The sequence below is a fragment of the Phodopus roborovskii genome, unplaced genomic scaffold (assembly GCF_943737965.1).
Source record: "Phodopus roborovskii unplaced genomic scaffold, PHOROB, whole genome shotgun sequence".
NCBI classification, from domain to species: Eukaryota; Metazoa; Chordata; class Mammalia; order Rodentia; family Cricetidae; genus Phodopus; species Phodopus roborovskii.
Genome location: NW_026126480.1, coordinates 49,300,305 through 49,320,922, shown reverse-complemented (window position 1 = coordinate 49,320,922; position 20,618 = coordinate 49,300,305). Strand labels below are relative to the sequence as shown.

Genomic DNA, 20,618 nt, shown 5'->3' with positions numbered 1-20,618 from the left:
GAGTTTTTCCTCAGTAACAATCCCCCCCCACTTTTGTTTGTTTTACCTCTTTAATGTTGAGGGATTTGGGATCCTTTAAAGGGCATATGTGTGAACATCCCAAACCCGATCAGTTTGAGCTGGTCTCAGTGAAAAGGGGTTCCTCCTAGTCTGCTATCCAGATACAATCTTACACAACTTGCAGGATGTCTTTTGCATTTTTAGGCACAAGTCACAGGTTTTGTCTATAACCAAGGGGAAAGGACTGTACAGTGATGTGAATACCAGGAAGGGATCGTGGGGTCTCTTAAATTGTCTGCCACATTGGGCGTCGAGTCTTGTGTCCTGGTCTGTCTTAGCTTTATCAGCATAGAGATAACATTTCAGGAAACAGGAGCTGGAGATCAGTGAGAACTGGATAGACAGCTGTTTAGGGACAGAGCCCAGGTGAAGTCCCATGTGCTATCAAGGTAGAGACTGGTAATGGAGATAGAAGATGTGGTCTTAGAGACGAAAGAAACACAAGAGAAAACGGTGTGAGTGAAGAAATTTACTAGGAGTACATCTGGTACTAGGCAGTACCAGGTGTACTGCAGCACAAGTGAAAAGGGACGTGTAGATCTGAGACCACCATAGGGTAAACTTCTTACAGGAACGATACTGAGCCTATTTGGCCAAAGGTCCTTCTGAGGAGAGTGCTCTGAAGAGGCAAGAGTGGGTGGCCTGTGTTTCCTAGGGAACCTATCTTCCATCTCATCCATTGATTTAGCAAGTTCAAGGCTGGTGGAAGTGTTCCAGCTCACTCTCCTTCAGCTTGGCTTCTTTTTTTAAAATTTAAATATAAATGTTCTTCCTCCCACAGCATTTGAAGTAATTCAAGGGCTTGAAGGTAACTAACTGGTTTTACTGCCATCTGCTTTCTCCTCAAGCTGCCAAACATCAGTTTTCTCCTCTCTTCAAGCAGATCAGGCACCTGCTGGTGGTGATCTCATAGCTATCTCCATCCAGGTGACTGAACGTCGTGATGACTAGACGGAGTTGAGATAAACATCCACGTTTCAGGCGTCTGCTCCTGGATCAACAGACTGGCTTCCACTAGGAAAAGCTCAGGTTTGAGCATGCGCGGACAGTCTGGCAGCCATTTTAAGAGGTTAACAGTACTCCAGGAATGAGCCACTGCGCAGGCGTACACGGGAGACTTAACCCGACACACACCCAGCCCCCCCCAGCTCGTAGTACACATGCGCAGATTAGCCGGAAGGGGCGGGATTAGCCATTGCGAAGCGGCTTGCGCTTTGGGAACGCCGGGGTGGGGCGGGGCGGGGCGACTGTCAGCTGACTGAGGCGCAGATTGCCTCGCGGGACAACGGTCAGCGACGCAGGTTGTGGTGGGGGCGGAAGAGCTCTCCCGGCGGGTCTCTGTGCGGTCGCTGAGGCACAGGGCCGCCGCAGCACCATGGCGACCACCGTCAGCACGCAGCGCGGGCCGGTGAGTCCTCTGGGCGAGGGTCGGACTGGGGCAATGGAGCTCGAGATCCGGCTCCTCTTCTCAGCCCCTCACGGGGCTCCTAGCGAGTTGCTCGGCCGTCCCGGAGTTGCGCGGGTCCCACCTTCGGGTACCCCATACGGAGTAGTGACTCTGGTCCTGAGGGTCTGGCGAGTGGAAGAAGGCAGAGCTTGATGGTTCCTTGGATGCCCACGGGCCCTGAAACCCCCGTGCCCCTAGATGTAGAGGGGACCTGAATCCCTTAGTCCTCCACAGAGAGGGACCTGGCCCCATTGGGAGAGGGGCACCCACCCTCTTTGGTTCCCCAGACTGAGAGGGACCCCGAACCCCCTTACTTCCCCAGATGTACCAATCCCATGCTCTTTCAGATGGACATGGGCCCTGACACTTGGTTCCCCAGATGGAAAGTGGTTCTGATCCTGTGAATTTCCCAAACTGATAGTCTTGTCTCCCATGATCTCACAGAGGAGTGGGGCCGGACACCCTCGGTTCCCCAGGAGAGACATCCCACTTGGTAGTCAGTCCTTAGTTGTGTCAGTTTCCTCCTCTCCCAGCACCTATAGAGAACAGGATGCTATCTCCGGGGCCCAGTTAGTGGCTACCTTTCCAAGCCTCAGTTGTCCATCTGTAAATGAGGAGGAGGGAGCAGAGAACTTGGGAGACCCAACAGTTATGTTTCTTAAGGGTTATCTTGGGGTCCACGAAACTACCTACGTGTCTCCTCTACCTCTAGTGTGGATGTTCTCCCCATAGCCCTCTGAGACTGGTGTGGGTTGGATGTTGTTAGCTAACAGTGGCTTGTGTAGTGGAACGCAGTTCTGATGGCTGCACTGTCTTTTCCCTGGAGTTCATTTTGAAAGTGTCGGCAAAGCCTTTGGTTTCCCAGGTCCCTCACCCTGTCAGCTTGGTATTTCAGAGGTGTGTGTGTGTGTGTGTGTGTGTGTGTGTGTGTGTGTGTGTGTGTGTACGCGCATAAGACTGATTTTCTGACTTTGAAGAAAGCCCCAGGGGTGTGGGTGTGTGTGTGTGTGTGTGTGTGTGTGTGTGTCTGTGTGTGTGTACGCGCATAAGACTGATTTTCTGACTTTGAAGAAAGCCCCAGGCAGGGTGCTTTTTTGGAGGGCTTTAAAGCCAGACCTCCTGACCCATTGTTATACTTGATATGGAGCTTTCCCGTGAAATGGCCTTCATGTTCAGCAACCCTACTTCATCCTCACTGTGTCTCACCAAACTACAGAAGATTTCTAGTGGCTGCCAAAAAAAGAAAGGGAGCCAGTACTTTGCCCTTTTCATATGTCCTGCCAAGTGGACACATGGCCAGGCAGAATGGACCCTTCCTTACTGTGTGTTAGAGAGTGTCCTTACTTCTGTGGTTGGGCTGCATTTGAATTCATCTGATGATGATCTCAGCGCCTACCATTAATTGAGTGAGAAGTTATCCTTCCCTGTTGCTGAGGGAAACTGGTACTGTGTGTACAGAGCTGGAATAACCTACACTGTGATGAGTAATTGAGAGTGTCAGATGATGTTCATACTAGCAGAATCTGTAAAGTCAAGTCCTGACGTTTGATCTTTCTACTTGCCCAGTGTTTTAGGGACCACATAGTCTTATAAATAAACATAGGCAGCTGAATGGTTTTAGGCGCACTCTTGTTGACTTGTAACCTTGTATCTGGGCTCTAAGAATTTGTCATCAGTGATAGTTATCTCAGACTTTGCTTGGCATGTGCAAGACTTCATCGTAGTGTTAGTGACCACAAGATTTAGAGCGATTGGACCCTGAGCCACAAGTGTGGAGCACAGGGACACAGCTAAACATGTGATTCATATAAAGCCATAACAGTCACCATCAGGTCTGTGCTCCTAACCATCGAAAGCAGAAAGGTATGGACTTGGTGTGGGATGAGTGAATGGGTTATGACCAGGGTCTCTTATTGAATAGAAGGTCTTGAAGTTCATATGGTAAGTGTTGTTTCTCAGAGTGCATGCCTTTTTCAGTTTTCAACTTTTCACTGGCTGCTTCACCTAGAATGATCTACCCATATTCCTCTGGATTCATTAATATTTGCAAAGGTGTTTTTTTTTTTTTTTTTGCCAGTTGTCTGGGTCTAGTAGAACTGTCAGAGTATGGTAGTTCTTCTCTACTATTCATGCCATACTCAGGGGGTTGTGGAGCTGTAAAGATAAACAGAATGCTGGCTTCCAAACATAGATAAAGTATGCATTTGGTCAGTACTGAGTTCTATAGGCAGCCTTCTTTGTGTAGCCACAGCAAGGAGTTAGGTTCTGGTTCAGAGTCCCCATCCCAGGAGCCTGGACTAGGCTTGGGCATTGTCTCTACAGCTGACCTTCACCTCTGATGAGTAGAAAAGGACTGACAGTGTCCTGGGTGGCTATAGAAGGCAAAGGGCACACTCATCTGAGCTAGGAAGGTTCTCTATTCTTGGTTGAAGATTTGGGTGAGCAGGGCACACATGAGGAAGGCAGCCAGCACCCACATAATTGTGAAGGATTAAGTTTTGTCCTAGGACATTTAGTATTTCGCATTTTTTAGGGTTTTTGTTTGTTTGTTTGTTTGTTTGTTTTTAAATAGCCACCATAGGACACTACAATCTATCATATCCATCTCCCATTTGAAAAGGCTGGTATTTTGAAATTATCCCTTTTGCTACCTAGTCCACATACCTACTCCTTTCCTACAGTGAGTGACTTTAAGGACCCTACTTCTTGTGAGAGTGCACCAGATGTAAGGGTGGTGTTTTGAAGGTCCTCTTTTATAGATATGTTCTGTGGAGTCCAGCAGATGGGAACTCGTCCTGCTTGAGATGCCGGCTAACCAGTGAGCTTTGCCAAAGGCCACTGGCTCTGGTTCTGCCCCTCCTCATTCTGTGGGTTATTCTTAGTGCCTATGCTTGTCTGGAACCTCATCAGTACTGTTCTTCCCTGGTAATTGTGACTGAGCCAGTGACTTGATTAGAGATGACAAAAGATGATTTTAAAAATTTTTTAGATTATTTTATGTATAAGAATATTTTGCCCATATATAGCCTTGTTCATTCTTGGTGCCCGTCGAGGTCACCACCTGGTGGCCATAGCCTAATGCAGGGATATTAGACTTGTGCCTAGGCATATCCTCACCTCAGAATCCAGAACAGACATTCCCAGGGACATAGAGAGACAGACCTTGTGGCTGCTGTGAGCACAACCTCTTGCTCAGGTTCTGCTCTGTGAGGTGGCATGGACACAGAGGCTGCTAACTCACACAGGTGAATTGAAAACTATCAGTATGCAGTAACACTCAGAAAGAAAGCTGACACACACCCTAAAGAAGAGAACTCTTTCCTCTATTACTAGAAATTAAGGAACCTGTATTTTGCCTTATTTTAGAAACTGTTTAGGGACAACCAAGGCACCTTTGGCTGATGGGAAAAGCTTATCTTTAACAACAGACCCAGTTACCAAGGGCAGAACATAGGCTCAAATTCAAAAATCACCCTTTTGGGGCTAGAGAGATGTTTCAGTGGTTAAACACTGCCCTTCCAAAGGACCCAGGTTTAATTCCAGCATCCTCATGGATTTTGATGTAAGGCTATATGCCTGGATACAAATCTAGCATTCCTGCATCAGGCTGTGGCCACCAAATGTGACCTCCACTGGCCTCTTATTGTGTGTGATAGTACTTTTCTAGAAAGTATTTGACAGGTTTTTTTTTTTTAGTTTACATTTTATTCAACATTTGTGTTTAAGAGTGATCTATCCATATCAGCATACAGCTGTATCCTTAAAAATCAAACCTAAGAAGTACAAGTTTGTAGTAGAATCTATTAAATAGCTTTATTTTATATAGGATAAATGTATACTTGTATTTTTTTAAAACACTTTTAGACTTCTGTTTGTCCTACATGTTTCTATTATTGCTTTGATTCACCAAGCATAGTTTTTTAAAAAATCAGTTCAGTAGTAAATTCTTCACGAGTTTGGTAAAAGTATTGTGTATTTCTTTTTGTAGGGAGTTACCCTAGGAATTTCAACACACAGTACTGCAGACTTGAAGTTGGTTTACCTCTCTGTCTCTTCCAGTCTGTGCAAAGATCATCATAGCTGGTGGTGACCAGCTGGCCACCTGGTGCTGTTGTGCCATGTGTGATGGCTCTGCTTTCCTTTGAGCAACAGTGGTTTTATGTAGTCAATGCTTGTTCAGTTCTGAGATGTGTCATTTTCTTCCCAGTCCTTTTGTGTCTGTTGTCATGGTCCCTTTGCCTTACTTTCAAGTGAGAATCTTTTAGAGTCCTTCACTGTAGGTCCTGGGGGCTCTGTGAAGAGTTGCAGTGGACAGTAGATTTTCAGTCCACTATAAGTCTGCCCTGCTCTCATCCCAGTCACTATTTTACTTCTCTTCCATTCTTTGGAGTTTCGGTGTAAATTACAGCACACCTTTAAGTGCAGTTTCAGTTCTGACTGAGAGTCAGTTACTGTTTATAGAACTGTTGTCAGCACTTGTGAGGATGTGCCAAGTTTATGCATGGAAAGTACACCAGACCCAGCCTGTGGGAAATACCATGAACTAGTGAGCTGTTAGGTCCTTATGAGTTACTTTTCATTTTTTAGAAAACATAATTATTTCTGTGATGAAATCCTTTTCAGATACCATTTCTGCTTTGCCACCAGAGAGACAGCAGCTGGGTACAGGTGGAGTATGCAGTTGCAGTGTACCTGTTGAAGGCAGGGATTGGGGCTGGCTGTGGCAGCTAGGGAGACACAGCATCAGCTAGTCTTGTGTGTATGATGTCTGGCTCTGGAAGGCTGTACTGGCCTTGGTACCAGGCAACAGATCCACCTCTGCCCAGCTGCCATAGAGGCTCCAAACTATTGGCTGGTGCATCTTTGGAATTCTCCCTTGCTTCCTGTAGTCTTGCTGTTGCCATTGCCTCACACATATGCACACACGCATGCAAGTTATACACCCATTGAACTGTGTCTTTATCTTTTTTTTTTTTTTTTCTGAACTCTGTAGACTAGCAGCTTCTTGCCTTTTTCTGTGTTGTCCTAGACATGCTAGCAGGCAGGTCCTTCATGCTGGGCACACCAAAAGCCTTTGGATAACCCTAGGAGAGACAACTTGCTTCTCAGTCCATCCCATAGGCTGTGTGCCTTAGATGCAAGGATTGGGTATCATTGAATCCCCTCACTCACTAGATTAGTCTGCCTGTTCCTACTTTTACTTGCCATCAAGTGCTACACAGAGCCAAGGGTGAAACCTAGTGTGCCCTGCCTACTGCCTCCTCCTTTTGGACAGGGTCCTAGGGTTCCTTGCATTCTTTAAGGGATACAGAAATACCCCATTCTTTTTGAGGACTGTGAGTCTGGGGCACACAGATGCTTCTGGTTAGGTAAGTCGGACATTGCTTGGTGGTTCTTTCTTTTTCCCAGGCCACAAGGCTTCAGCATACCTACCCTTATAATCCTGCAGCTTTTCCATGGGTCTTGAGCCTGGAAGTGAAGTTGTTTAATCTACATGTTTAAGTCACTTGTTAGTATTGGACTCAATTTAAATAAAACTATAAAAAGATCCATTGTGAGTCTGTTAACAGAATTCATCATTTAACATTCCTAAGTCTTTAAGCCATGATAAAAATATACCTTTTTATGTGACCAAACATTTTCTCCACCAATATATGGCAAAAATAAATTTTATGATTAACCCTGTATTATAAAACTTTTCTAAAATTAGCTGTTTATTGGTGGCATTTTCCTATGTGGTCATTGACTTTTATTAATTTGCACCAATGCCTGGATTCACCTTTTTTTCTTGAAGCATTCCTCATTATGCTAACAGTGTGACTTCCTTTAAGTGTAGCATGAGGTATCTTTAGAGAAATCATCGGGGGGACTGCAGCAACAGGCAGGCTTGCCTTTCCTTCCTAGGACAGCAAGTATTGATTGTATAACAAGATTGTTTCTTGTCTGGTTTGGGCTAAAGTCTTTCCCATCCCTTCCTGCTCCCTCTTTGGGTTAAGGCAAAATTTTTTCTACTAAATTTATGAATTGAATAATTTTATATTTAAGAAAATTCTATAGAAAAATATTCTCCCCTTTATCACTGTATTTTACCCTAATGTCATGGCCACAGACCATTCATTGTTACTGCCATGAAACTGGTTCCAGATTCAGCTTTTTCCCTCCCTGTTGTGGTTACCTCTTAGTTCCTTGCCTTGCCTTTGACCATCTTTCAGACTGCCCTTGGTGTTTTTGGAGAAGGTACATTATTCGGAGTGGTGTTTCACATCCCTTGCTTGAATGATGGTTCACCTGGCTAAGGCAGTTAGTTAGCCTTAGCTTTCTCTACCATAAGGTTGTTTTTCTACTCTTTAATAACACAGTTAAACTCACATTGTTAACATTTTCCTTTCTTATAATTTTAAGATTAAATTTTTATTGAAAAATAGCACATTTGAATTTGATCTTTTTAGGGCAAAAGTATTAAAACCTTTGAGCCTAGTGCATTGTGCTTGCTTGGCAAGTGCCTTACCACAGAGCTATACCTCTAACCACATTTTATCTTAACCATCCCCCATCCCCAATAGTCTCTTTCTCTTTAATGAAAACCTGGAAGAGTATAATATGAAATCTCAGTGTCTGAAGGTCCCAGTCCTAAGAAGGGGACAGATAAGAAATAATTAAAATAAAAAAACAGCTCTCTCTGCTTGCTCTACTTGGCCTTTCCTGACTTCTATGTTTGAAGCTGCCCCTGGACTGCATGTATCCTAACCTATCACTGTAATACCTACTGGCCTGTCTGCCCTCCTGGGTACATCTCTACGAGACATAGGTGTGCCCTGCTATGACTCTGAAGCTGTAATACATGACATACAATTGGTAGTTGTTCCTATGACGAGTGAGAACTTTACCTATGTATGTTAATCCTAAGAACCTGGCTGAAGGAAGTCTGGTTTTGCTAATAACCTATTTATAATGCATAAAGTTGGTTATGCATCTTGGAGTTGCACCCTTTAAATTCACTACAACTAGCACAGTATGAGCCAGGAATTCCTCCGGAAGGACCCAGTGTTTCCTGTATACCATAGACACTGTTTCTTGGCTTCTTGTGTCACAGCCCTTTCTTGGCTCTCCCTGGACTCTCTGGAAGTCTGTGTGATGTGCCTTGGAAAAGGTTGCCTGTCCCAGAGAGACTTTTGGCCTTGGGAACTGTGCCTCTCTTGGTAAGAGAGGGTGTCACTGGCAACAGCTACTTTCCAGGAAGCCTCTGCATGTGAGAGCCTGGCTGTGGACTTAGTGACTCCAGAGGTGCAGAGGGCCATCCTGCTAAGTAGTTATCCCTCACAGCCTACATCCCCTACCAGACAGCATGACAGTGGTTTTTTGTTTTTGTTTTTTGTTTTGTTTTGTTTTGTTTTTTTTCCAAGTTGGAGGAGAGCAGTGGGAACATCATCAGGCCAGCTTCATCTCTTTTTTGACTCAGGGTCTTGGTTTATAGCCCAAGCTGTCCTGAAACTCACTATGTAGCCAGATAGCTTTGAACTCACAGTACTCCCTGCCTCAGTCTCTTAAGTACTGGGATTGCAGGAGTGAGCAATTTTACCGGCTTTTTTCAGGAACCTTTGAAAAGATCAGCCAGACCCCTCGAAGACAGGTGCTGTGAGCTGAAAAACCTGCAGAAACTGGAAGTCTATGTGATGTGTGATGCATATCAGTGGAAGCACACAGCTAGGTGGAATAGGCAGTAGTGTGTGCAGTGGAGGTAGTCAGGGTCACAGAACCTGGTTACCCAGCAGCTCGCAGTAAATTCACTTTGTTACAGCTCACATTTATGACTTTGGTCATATGTCTTTGAAAGTGTATGTGCTAGAGACCTATGCATGGTGGGACTGTCCTAGGCACCTGGGTGGTCAGGTGGTTTGGTGCTCAGGCCCTTCCTGCAGTGGACTTTTCGGCCTACAGAGCTTCAGCAGCTGTTCCTTAATTGTGGACATTTCCTCTATGTAACCCTCAGACCTGTACCCACTAGGCAACGAACAATTCTGCCTTCTGTTGGCACACCCTGGTTGAAGCTATAGATGCTTGCTCCCAAGGTTGCCCTCACTGGTCCTTGGCCCGTCCATCTTGGGCCCCAGGCTTTGTCTTGAGCACTGTCTGAATAAGAAGGTGTTCATCTTCAGGGGAAGCAAGCTCAAATGAAGGCAGGCTGGAAACTCTTGTGGGTGAAAAAGCAAGCTAAGCATCCTCTAGGCCTTGGTGAGGTGAGAGTGAGCTGGATTGGGCCTGAGTGAACACTGGTCCAAGGGAAGTAGGATAGTACCGTGAGATTGCTTGGCTACATACTTTGACTCTACTCTTTTTTGTTGTTGTTTTTTATCTTCACTGGAAGGTGTACATTGGTGAACTCCCCCAGGACTTCCTTCGTATAACGCCTACACAGCAGCAGCAGCAGATCCAGCTGGATGCCCAGGCAGCCCAGCAGCTGCAGTATGGAGGAGCAGTTGGCACTGTGGGTCGCCTCAGCATTACTGTAGTACAGGTGGGTCTCAGTTTCCTGCTGAAGACTGATGGGGCTGAGGAGAAAAGGTAGTGCAACTCAATTACCAAGCGGACAAATAGAACTCTGTTTATTCTAGTTATTCCTAAAAATATCCCTGAAAAATCAGTAGAGTCCTGTTGATTTCCCAGGGTTCTGCCTATGATACAACCAGTGTTGGTTCATGCTGGGTAGTGTCCTCCCTGAGGATGGTTACTCTAACCCCTTTGCAGCAGCTGGGTTGTACAACTGCCCTGCACACCATAGTTCCTGCTCAATCTAAGCTCCATTCTGAGGCCTAGGATGTGCACAGTTAGATTAGAGATCTTGTCTAAGTTGCCCACTGTCAAGTGTGGCCAGGTTCCCAGTTGTGTGAGTTCAGCAGTGACTGGCACCATGTTCAAGAGCCAGTTGCTGATAAGGTTAGGTGAACTTGAAGGCTGTTTTTTTATGCACTGAAAAATACCTGTGAGGTAAGCAGTTTAGGTAAGCACTTGCCTTCCTCTTTGCTGGTGGGTGCCTCATTTTTCTAAACTTGTTATTTCAGGCAAAATTGGCAAAGAATTATGGCATGACTCGTATGGACCCCTATTGCCGTCTGCGTCTGGGCTATGCTGTTTATGAAACTCCCACAGCACATAATGGTGCTAAGAACCCTCGCTGGAACAAGGTCATCCAGTGCACGGTGCCCCCAGGTGTGGACTCGTTCTACCTTGAGATCTTCGATGAGGTGAGGGATGCCCCAATGTCACAGATCAGCCAAGTTTGAGATTTGATAGATTTAGGTATACTGCAGTCCGCCAGCAATTATAGTCATGAGACTGCGCTACTGCTGCTCAGGCCTGCGTACCTAGCATTTAGTGGCTGGATGACGGGGTGTGACCTCCCTGGACACCTGGCATTTAGTGGCTGAATGACAAGGTACAGCTTTTTTCTCTCTCAGCTCCTTTGACAGTGACCATTGGGAAACATCACCAGTGATATGAATGTGGGCAGAGTGTGAAAATAGCTGTTCATGGGTAGGTCAGATTTCAAGCAAATCAGACTCCACTAATGGTGGGAAGTGGTGGGAACACTGTTCTTGCAGGCGTGAGTCACAGGCTCTGTCAGCAGTGTCCCATGGCCATACCAGCATTTAGACATGCAGCTTTTTGAGGGCAGTCAGAAAGTTCAGGTGACTGAAGGTGTCTCCTGGTAGCTTAATTCTAGAGAGCTTGTAGGTATCTGCCTCCTTAAACCAGCACAAAGGGCAGTGGGGAGAAAATGAGAACAGTGTAGACTAGAGAGGAGTTGGGCATGGGCAGCCCAGCCAGGAGGATGTAGCTTCCCCCTTGTATTGTTCCACTGCCTCTTCCTGGTTTTGTTTTGTTTTGTTTTTTGATCCCTTTCTCCTTCATGTCCTTAGAATAGTAGGATATGAAAAGGAGGTTTGGAGTTCTTGCGTCTTCTGTACTTAACTTGTCTTGAGACTTGCAGCTTATATCTAGTCCCACAAGGACTGGGGAGGACAGTGTCCATCCCTGAGCCAGGATGACAGCCCAGAGATCCCTTCTTGTCCTTTGGCCTGACCTTATGGTGGTTACTCAGAAGGTGCAGAAGTTGTGGTCAGGTTTCAGGTGACTCATGCAGGTCTGGGACTGTGGTTTAATGGGAAGCTCCTTGAAGGAAGCTGGAGGAGTGAGGAAGAACCCAGTTCTGCCAAGAAGATAGAAGATACAAATGGCAGCCTGGGTGGAGTTAAAACCATAGGTAAAGCTGGTCTCTGTAACATGGGTCATTGTGGACCACGATGAAGTCACTTTACTCTTGTCCTCCTCAGCGAGCCTTCTCCATGGATGACCGTATAGCTTGGACCCACATCACCATCCCTGAGTCCCTGAAGCAAGGCCAAGTGGAGGATGAGTGGTACAGCCTGAGTGGGAGGCAGGGTGATGACAAGGAAGGCATGATCAACCTGGTCATGTCCTACACGGTGAGTTCACTGTCTGGAGAGGCCACACTCAAAGAGGTTGTGGCACCTCCTTGAGGGAGCGATGGCTCCCTGGACCTTGGAAAGTCATGGGAGGCAGGGTTGGGGGTCTAGACTTCCACTGTCTCCTTTCTATCATCCAGGCCTTTTCTTTTTGGTTGCTATGGAGCCTGTGAGAACATGGAAGTATAAAGCATCCTGTGTGCAGGCCTCCTCAGCTTGACCTTTCTGCATGTCTCTCCTTTGGGTGTATAGGGGTCTTTTGTTTGGTTTGGTTTCATTTCGTTTTTTTTTTTCGAGACAGGGTTTCTCTGTGTAACAGCCCTCCCTGGCTCTCCTGGAACTCACTCTGTAGACTAGGCTGGCTTCAAACTCATAGAGATCCATTTGCCTCTGTCTCCTGAGTGCTTGGATTAAAGGCATACACCACCACCGCCCAGCTAGTGTTACCTGTCTTTAATAGGCACTTTGTGTAGCACAGGTTCATTTTGTACTAGCTTACCTTCAGTTCAAGATTATTTACACTGGGGGCTAGAGAGTTGGCTCAACAGGAAATAGCACTGGCTGTTCTTGTGGAACATCACAGGTTTGATTCCCAGCATCCACATGGCAGCTCACAACCAACTGTAACTCCAGTTCTAGGGAATCTGATGCTCTAATCTAAACATCATTGTCACCAGGCATACATATGATGCATATGCATACATGCAGGCAAAATACTAAGACACATTAAATAAATTTAAACAAAATCAAACAGTTCAGTACTTCTGTGAGAAGCTACTGATACTGATGATGTCTCCAAAACAGACCCTGAAGTGAGCTTTGTGTGAAGAGTGGTAGCGGTGGCAGCTCATGAGAGGCCAGTGGTTGACACTCTAACTTTTGTTATCACTGAAACTGGAGCTCATTTATTCTGCTAGATTGGCTAACCTGTGAGCTTCCAGCATCTTCCTGTCTCTGCTTCCCTAACTCTGGATTTATAGAAATGTGCCATCCACACTGACTTTATATGGGTGCTAGGAATTAAACTCAGGTTCTCATGCTTGCACACCAAACACTTTCCTAATTGATGTGTCTCCCAAGCCTAGTCCTATTCTAGGTCACATTTCAGTAAGTGTAGTTCTGTGAGTCTACAGCATGTCTTAGCCCAAGTCTTCCAGTCAAGGGGAGGTGGTGTGTTTTGGAGTGTTGGTGCAGATGGAACCAGTAGCCAAGGCCACTATATTCTTTCTGAGGACTCTATGTTCTTGGGTGTTAAAGCCTGGGCTGAGGCTAGGATTGTCATTGTGAGACCAGAAGTAACAAGATTTACATATATGTCCTCTTTGACCCCCATGTTTTTCTTTGTTGTTGCAGTCCCTCCCAGCTGCCATGATGATGCCACCCCAGCCTGTGGTCCTAATGCCAACTGTGTACCAGCAGGGTGTCGGCTATGTGCCCATTGCAGGTGTGTGCTGCTTCTTTGGTAGGCAATCCTGAGACCTAGTAGGACTGGAAGAAGGAGGGGCCCAATATCCCTATGAAGCTTGGGTAGTGTAGAATTGTTTGAAGATGGCTACTTCAAATGAAGAGCCTTCTAAAACTGACTCCAGGGCCATACTTGAATTATTTATGCATACATAGGGAATGCTGATTTCTCTAGTTGCTGACACATGTGAGGTGAGTTGAAGATTTTAGAGGAGTAGAAATGTGATCTGTGTACATTTTCATATATAAGTCACTGGAATGAGAAAACCTGGTTCCTATTAAACAAGGCATACTGCATCTTAAAAAAAAAAACAAAAAACAAAAAAAAACATGGCTTCCATTGAAAATACTTACCCATGTAAATTAACATCTGCTTGGGTCATAAAGTCAAGATGTGGCTTTTATGTTTGTTTTTGTTTTGTTTTTTCATTTTCTAATCTTCCTGTGACTTTCACAGTACCTGGTGCCCCGCTGGCCCCCTCACTAGAAAAGGGCAAGCCAGATGAGACCATACCTGCTTCCTGGTCTCAACCAGTGGGAAAGACTATGGCTCTGAAAGTTGACACCAGGGCAAGCCCGCAGTCCCCCCCTATTCTCTGCCAGGATCCAGGGAACTGGAGTCCAAGCAGACTGTGGTAGTCCTGTTACCCCAAGGAGATAAAAGGCTAAGGCAGTGAGGATGGCCATGTGTGTAGCCCAAGAAGTAATATGAGGTCCTGGGTGGGACCTGATCCACACAGTTCCAGGTTGCTAGTGCTCAGGGTGGGTGTTGTATCTGAGCTGGGACAGCACAGAGGAACTGTTGACATTGCTTGGTTTCTAGACACATCTCCACAGTCTGTTTTCATCATCTCCCCAGTCTCTTTGTTTGTTTCTATCCTGTACGGTCACTGGATAAGAGCTCTTCTGTTCCTTCATGATCTCACCCTAATAAGGGTAGCCTCTTTCCAAGTAAGGCCCATCTGTAGGCATCAGGGTTGGACTTGATTATATCTTTGGGTGGTGGCAGATGGGTAGGGAGGCAACAGAGACAAACTTATGTCCAGTTGCTGACATCAGAACTATTTCTAAACAAAAGATAAAAGTTGTTGACCAGTTTACTCTTTCTTGGCTCCTGCCCTTCATTCTCTGTAATGCCTCTAGACAATGTGTATGTTAGGGAAGACTCCTCTGTAAATATACTTTATTTAATTCTTGGTTTTGATGTACATTTGAAAGTCAGAAACAGTCTCCTACTGACAGAAAAGCTGCCACAGAAATAAAAGGATATTTTTCCTTTAGAGACAGTCTCTGATGTCTGTTCTGTCCCCATGTAAGCATGCTTCCTGGAAGTGAAGATACTTCCCAAGAGGAAACTGCTGCAGGACTGCAGCCAGGTTCATCCCCTCTTGTTTTGTGAAGGAGCTCAGGCCATGGGGCTAGTGGAGGTCTTCCCAGAACCCGTGACAGGCCCTCCAGTTATTTGTGCTTCCTTGTTTACCATCTGGCCAGGTGTACCCAGATACTGCTTAGAAAGCTGCCCTCTTTTATTACTGCTGCTCACTCACACCTTAGTGTTTGGTGAAGTGACACAGTACGCCTTTTCAGTCTCTTGAGAACCTCTTCATATCTGCTCAAGTTTTGATATTCAAGGTCACAGTCTCTGCCTGTCATTTGTCAGACTCGGCTGTCCATTGATAGCTGTAGCAGTGTGTCTTGAGGTTTGTTTTATTTTCTGAGCTATAACTTGTTATATATTGTTTTGTCACTCAGTGACCCCAGATTGGCCATCTCTTCCATCTGATTTGTGTGGTTTTTGATGTCTTACATGCTATGTGAACTTCCTGACTTTGACACAGGAAACCTCTGGCTATCTTGTGCATTTCCTTCCTCCACCCTAGAATTAGCCACTTCTCCCTGAACCCTGGCTTCCACTAATGGAGAGTCAGTTCTAGAAAAGTTCTTGAATTGTTTTTTGTTTATCTTAATCATTGGAAGGGTTAATAAGCCTACTGCTTCATTTGAAACTTGATGCCCAACTTTGGTTCTTATAATTCCTGTGTTTATGATGACAGAGTCATCCTATCAGATTATTTGGAGTGTCCTGTGTAGAGACTGACAGGGGCTGCTATCTGGTCTGTGTAGTTGCTTTCAGGTTATCTCAGTCCACAGAAGCAGGAGCAATAGCTCATTCAGTGCATTTTTATTCACTGTTGCTCTCCAGCTTCTCAAAAGTAAGGTCAAGTCACATGATGCTTCTTGCTTCATATTAGCTCCATAGCTGTCCTTCAGAGTTTGCTCTCTTAGGAAAGACTCACATAGTTGACTATTCAGGGTGCCAGGTACATGTTTACAGACCATGTATGACAAAGGACTGCACTTAAGCACCTGACAGTGGAATGAAATAAGTCTGTTAGCAACAGAATGGGAATGAGGAGGCTCATGAGTTAGTCTGTTCTCACTGTTCATTGATCTATCCCTGACATGTGCCCAGGGAGCAGTACATAGCCAGTAGGTGTCAGCTGCCTTTGCATATCAGGAGACATAGACCCTGTTCTCTGTGTATGAGGTTCTGGATTCAAAATCACAACAGCTTTGCTGAACTGAGGCTGAAGGTTAAGGATCAGGAGTTAGCTGTGTGTGTGTGAATCCTCTAGTTTGAGAGCTTAGAAATGTCCCATGATATGCAGCCTGAGTCAGCAGCTAAAGTATCAGGGACCTTTGGTTGTTGGTTCTGAGCTGTTGCAGTGAAACCACTGTGGGGCCCAGGCTGTCTGTGCTGCCATGCTGTGGCACCAGTTCTTGAATGGAAAACTCCCTTGCTTGTGTTTTCTATTGATGAAGAGACTCTTGTTTAACTGAATTGTGCCTGCCCACTGTCTCCATAGTGTGTGCATTGTAGCTTAGAAATGAGTTGTTCCTATACCATCAGTTTGTGTCCATTTATAAAGAGGAAGGATCTTGTCTTATCATAAGATGATGCCATTGAGTTGCTCTTATTGAAGCACTTTAGAGTGGGTTATGGGTTCATTTCCATCTGTATGGCTCTCCTCCCTGTACCCACTTGAACCTCTGAGAGGACCTTGTTTAGGGCCCAAGACTGCAGAGCTCCTGTCCATCTTACCCACAAAGTTGACTGGTCGCCCCACATCTCACAAATTCAAGGACATTTTGAGAAACTAGTCTACACTCAGTCATGGTGATAAGTCAAAGTATGGGACTATGGTGTCCACTCTGGAGGATAGAAGACTCCAGGGCCAGTCTTATTTCTTTTTACACATTGGCCTGCTCCCCAGGGAGCTGGTTTATGAGAGCAGATGACTGTAGACAACTCACCTATGCTGACCCATGCATTTGGTCTGTAGGTTTTATAGCAGTTCCCAGTTCCCTCTTCCCTGGACGATTGAAACAATCTGGGCAGAACTCAAAGGAAGTTGCCTGGGCTGTTTATAGTCATGCACCTTTCCTTATGTTGTTGTGGCAGTGACTGTGTGTGTGCACAGGTTGTGTATCCATCCAGTTGAAGTTGTTTGAATCCTTTTAGGAACAGGCTTAGTCCACTATCCTCAGAGAAGGGTAGCATTTCATTCTCATTTTTGTTATCACTGAAAGGCTGAGCAGCAAGGTGTAGTTAGAACCTGTCCAGGTCAGTCAGGACAAAGCCACAAAGGTAAAGGCCTGACCCAGAGGGTACTTAGGAAACCAGTTTCTCAGTTTGTGCCTTTTCATCTAGCATGGTGCAGGGAGCCATGTAGCATCAGTACTGAGCCCTCCACCAGCAGCCTTATGTTGCTCATATGGCAAAAGGATTGGCTTCCCTGGTCCGTTAGGCTGCTGAAAACATGCACTTTCTGATGTGTGTATTGTCTTCATTGTGAAAGGCTAATAGCCTTTCTGAAATGTAAATGTTTAGGGCCTGTTGTATGTAGCTTTACCTTACCAACACATGCATAGTTACTGTAATGTCTTTGCTAGGCTGTGAAAGTAAATTATAAAATGTTGACACAAGCAGTCTTTGGAGTATGGAGTGAAACAAGCATACTTTGCTGTCCCCATTCAATAAAGACATATTTGTGACAACTGTCCTAAGTTCTTGAAGTAGCATATATGGTTACCAAATTTTCATTTTGTTCCCTGTAATTTTTGATTGGAAAGACCCAACTTGAATTTTTGTTTAGAAAGAAAATATATCAGGAGAGGAGACCTTAGTGGTGAGGAAGATGGCCCAGCCCATCTGCCATGGGCAACCTCGTTGGGTCTGTTTTAAAATTAGATTCAAGGTAGCCTTTCCCCTTAGGGAAGTCAAATGTGCTATTTCTCCCTTTGGCACTGCTGCTTTGTGGCCCCACTGTTTTTGGTTTTGGGGAACAGGATTTCTCTGTATCCCTGACTGTCCTGGAACTCACTCTGTAGACAAGGTTGGCCTTGATCAGAGATTCATCTGCTACCTCCAAAGTGCTGGAATTAAAGGCATGCACCACCACACCCAGCTGACCCCATTCTTTTTTAACTGAACTTCATCTTTTGTTTTTAGGGATGCCTGCTGTTTGCAGCCCTGGCATGGTACCTGTGGCCATGCCCCCACCAGCTGTGGCTCCTCAGCCCCGCTGTAATGAGGAGGACCTCAAGGCTATCCAGGACATGTTTCCCAACATGGACAGGGAAGTAATCCGCTCTGTGCTTGAAGCCCAGAGAGGGAACAAGGATGCTGCCATCAATTCCTTGCTGCAAATGGGTGAAGAATCCTAGACCCATCTGTGGCCCTTGGCTTCACACCACCGACCCTTGGACTTGCCCACCCAAGGCTCCCCAGGGTCACCATCCCCAAAAGATTCCAATGAAAGACCATCCGTGTACCCCTTCCTTGGACATCTGTGCCGCCCTTTCCCACCTATTTGGGGGATGCATGTGGGTTTTTGGTTCTAGGCAGGCAGTCCTCTTCATTGTTGGTGGGGGAAAGCTCCCTCCTTGTCTCTAATTGGGTGATGGTGTCATGGCCTTGTTACTGCACAGACCAGTGGTCCTGTTGTTTAGGGACCTACATCTTCCTCCCTCACCCTGTTCTGGAAAGCATTCTTACAAAAAGCAGCTGCCCCTGCCAGGACATTAGAGTTTGTACACCATCCTTCTTAATCAATGGATGTCACGAAGTTATTCAGCCTAACTGGGATGGTTGTGGAAGGTGCACTGAGCTTGTGTGCACTTACTTGCAGGTTATTTTTTGAACTCTCAAGTTAAAAGCTCCTTCCTTCTGATGTCATATGTGAACCCAAGCCCTCTTCTACTCCTGGGCCTATAAGATATGATTCCCAGACATATCCAGTAGGTCTGACCTCTTGTCTAGCTTACCCATCAGTGTCTGGCTAGGCCTCAGCCACAGGAATCCAACGTGAACACAGAAGGTGTCCAGACCTGGTGCTTGGCTGGACAGGCCCCACCTTGGCCCTCACTGCTAGAGGCTGCTTTCCACCTCCTTCTGTTTTGTACTAGCATTGTGGGAATTACTCCAGGGGCTTTCTTCTTGATAGGCCTACTTCACACAGCCCAGAGTCAACTGAAGGAGAGAGATGGGCAGGTGTGGCGCTATGTATTTACTACTAAAAGGCATTCGGGCATTGTGACACTACTGACCTGCAGCAGACTCTGTTGACCCATACTGTAGCTCAGCTTGAGTGATAAAAATCCCATGCTTAAATTAAACCTTCATGGAGGTAGAGGTACCTGTACTTAGGTAATATATATATATATATATATATATATATATATATATATATATATATATATATATATATATTATTATTATATTTTGGGCTTCAAACCTTTGGGCCCATGACCTGTAGATCTGTTTAGGGACCGAATGGGTGACACTTGGTCCTGAGATTCAAAGCCTTGAAAGCTTTCTCAGAATTGATACATTGTACAGGTACATTAAGAAGCTAGCAAGCATTGTCACATGTTTGTGGTGTTACAGGTTTGCCTTACATTGCAGTTGCTTCTTGTTTTTCCAAGAGTTTGCACCCAGCCTTTGGATGTATGGTCCACCAATATGGGCATGAAGGTAACTTCTAGCAGTTGGACTTTGTGAAAGACTTAAAATAAGAAAGTTAGTACTTCAGTTTTGGTCTTTTCCCCTTTAAAAACACAGATTAAGTTTTGATGTCAGCTAAAATATACTACTTTCTGTCATCCATGGGGGTGCTTTTTGTCAAATGTATTGTTCCTAAGTATTTATTTTTGTAAGCCCAAAGGCAGTATGTGGTGATGGTGGGCATGGGATGGTAACAAGCACTTTTCTTTAGTTGTAAGTCTTTAAACCTTTTAACTGCAAAATGGAGAAGACCAATGTTTGTTAAATAGATTCAACCACTCACTGTAACCCAGCCAGACACAGGAAGTCTCCATTCTAGACTGTTGCGTGGCCTTGTGCTTGGTAAGCAGATACCCACTTGTAGGGTAGATGAGTCAAGCAGGACATGACCTTCTTAAGTGGTCCACTTAGTGTTACCAGTAGACTTGAGACATTGCAGAGCAGGAACCTCAGCATCTGTCTCTAGGTCTCAGTTGTGGCTATGTGCATCAGCTTCTGCCTTAAGGAGGTATGGGTTGAGCAAGGACCATTTTGTTCATGTGAGGTTCTGGAGGGAGCATCACCATTTGCTACCAACCCCTGAGCAGCCCCCATGGCACTCAGAGGCATCATTCATTAACTTGCTCAAATGGGGAAGAGTGAAAGATCTGAGCTGAACACAGACTCTTTGTCATGAACATTTTATTTTTTTAATAGATTGAAGGAAGACCACATTTTATAAGGCCTGAGTGAGACCCCACTCTCCTAGGTTTTGTGCTGTCTTGTCTTGGAATTTGATTGTGTCAGAGCCCATCTAGTACAAGGGAAGAAGCAGAGCTTGTCAGTGCCTGTCTAGGAGCCTAGGCATCCAGCATGGCTTGCTTAACCTTCCATCCCATCCTAGTGGGACTTCTTGAGATGAAAAGTTGATACACCTGGAAAGCAGAAGCCATAGCAGATGTAGACAGGCTTCTGGGTGCAGTCCAGACTCTCACTGGGTGTCATTGCTGCTCTTGCCAAGTTTGAACATTCAAAGTGGTAGCAAAGCTTCACACAGTGATCACTGGAGCCCCTGCCCTCAAGCCAGCTCTAGGGTGGACATGGGTCTGAGTATGGC

General features: G+C 45.5%; 1 protein-coding gene across 1 annotated transcript; it reads left to right on the top strand.

The window, feature by feature from the left end:
* Window positions 1-1,291: 1,291 nt before the first annotated feature.
* On the top strand, window positions 1,292-19,148 carry Tollip (toll interacting protein). Its single transcript, XM_051193427.1, has 6 exons — window positions 1,292-1,468; window positions 9,873-10,022; window positions 10,567-10,749; window positions 11,839-11,991; window positions 13,345-13,435; window positions 17,969-19,148. The coding sequence occupies exons 1-6, from the start codon at window positions 1,436-1,438 to the stop codon at window positions 18,181-18,183; spliced, it is 825 nt and encodes a 274-aa protein (XP_051049384.1). The 5' UTR covers window positions 1,292-1,435; the 3' UTR covers window positions 18,184-19,148.
* The last annotated feature ends 1,470 nt before the right edge of the window (window positions 19,149-20,618 follow it).

Excerpts from the sequence above, each read along its gene's own strand:
- Tollip (XM_051193427.1), top strand. The coding sequence starts at position 1,436 with ATGGCGACCACCGTCAGCACGCAGCGCGGGCCG. Across the intron at positions 10,023-10,566 it reads TCAGCATTACTGTAGTACAG|GCAAAATTGGCAAAGAATTA; the intron begins GTGGGTCTCAGT and ends TTGTTATTTCAG. Across the intron at positions 10,750-11,838 it reads ACCTTGAGATCTTCGATGAG|CGAGCCTTCTCCATGGATGA; the intron begins GTGAGGGATGCC and ends TGTCCTCCTCAG.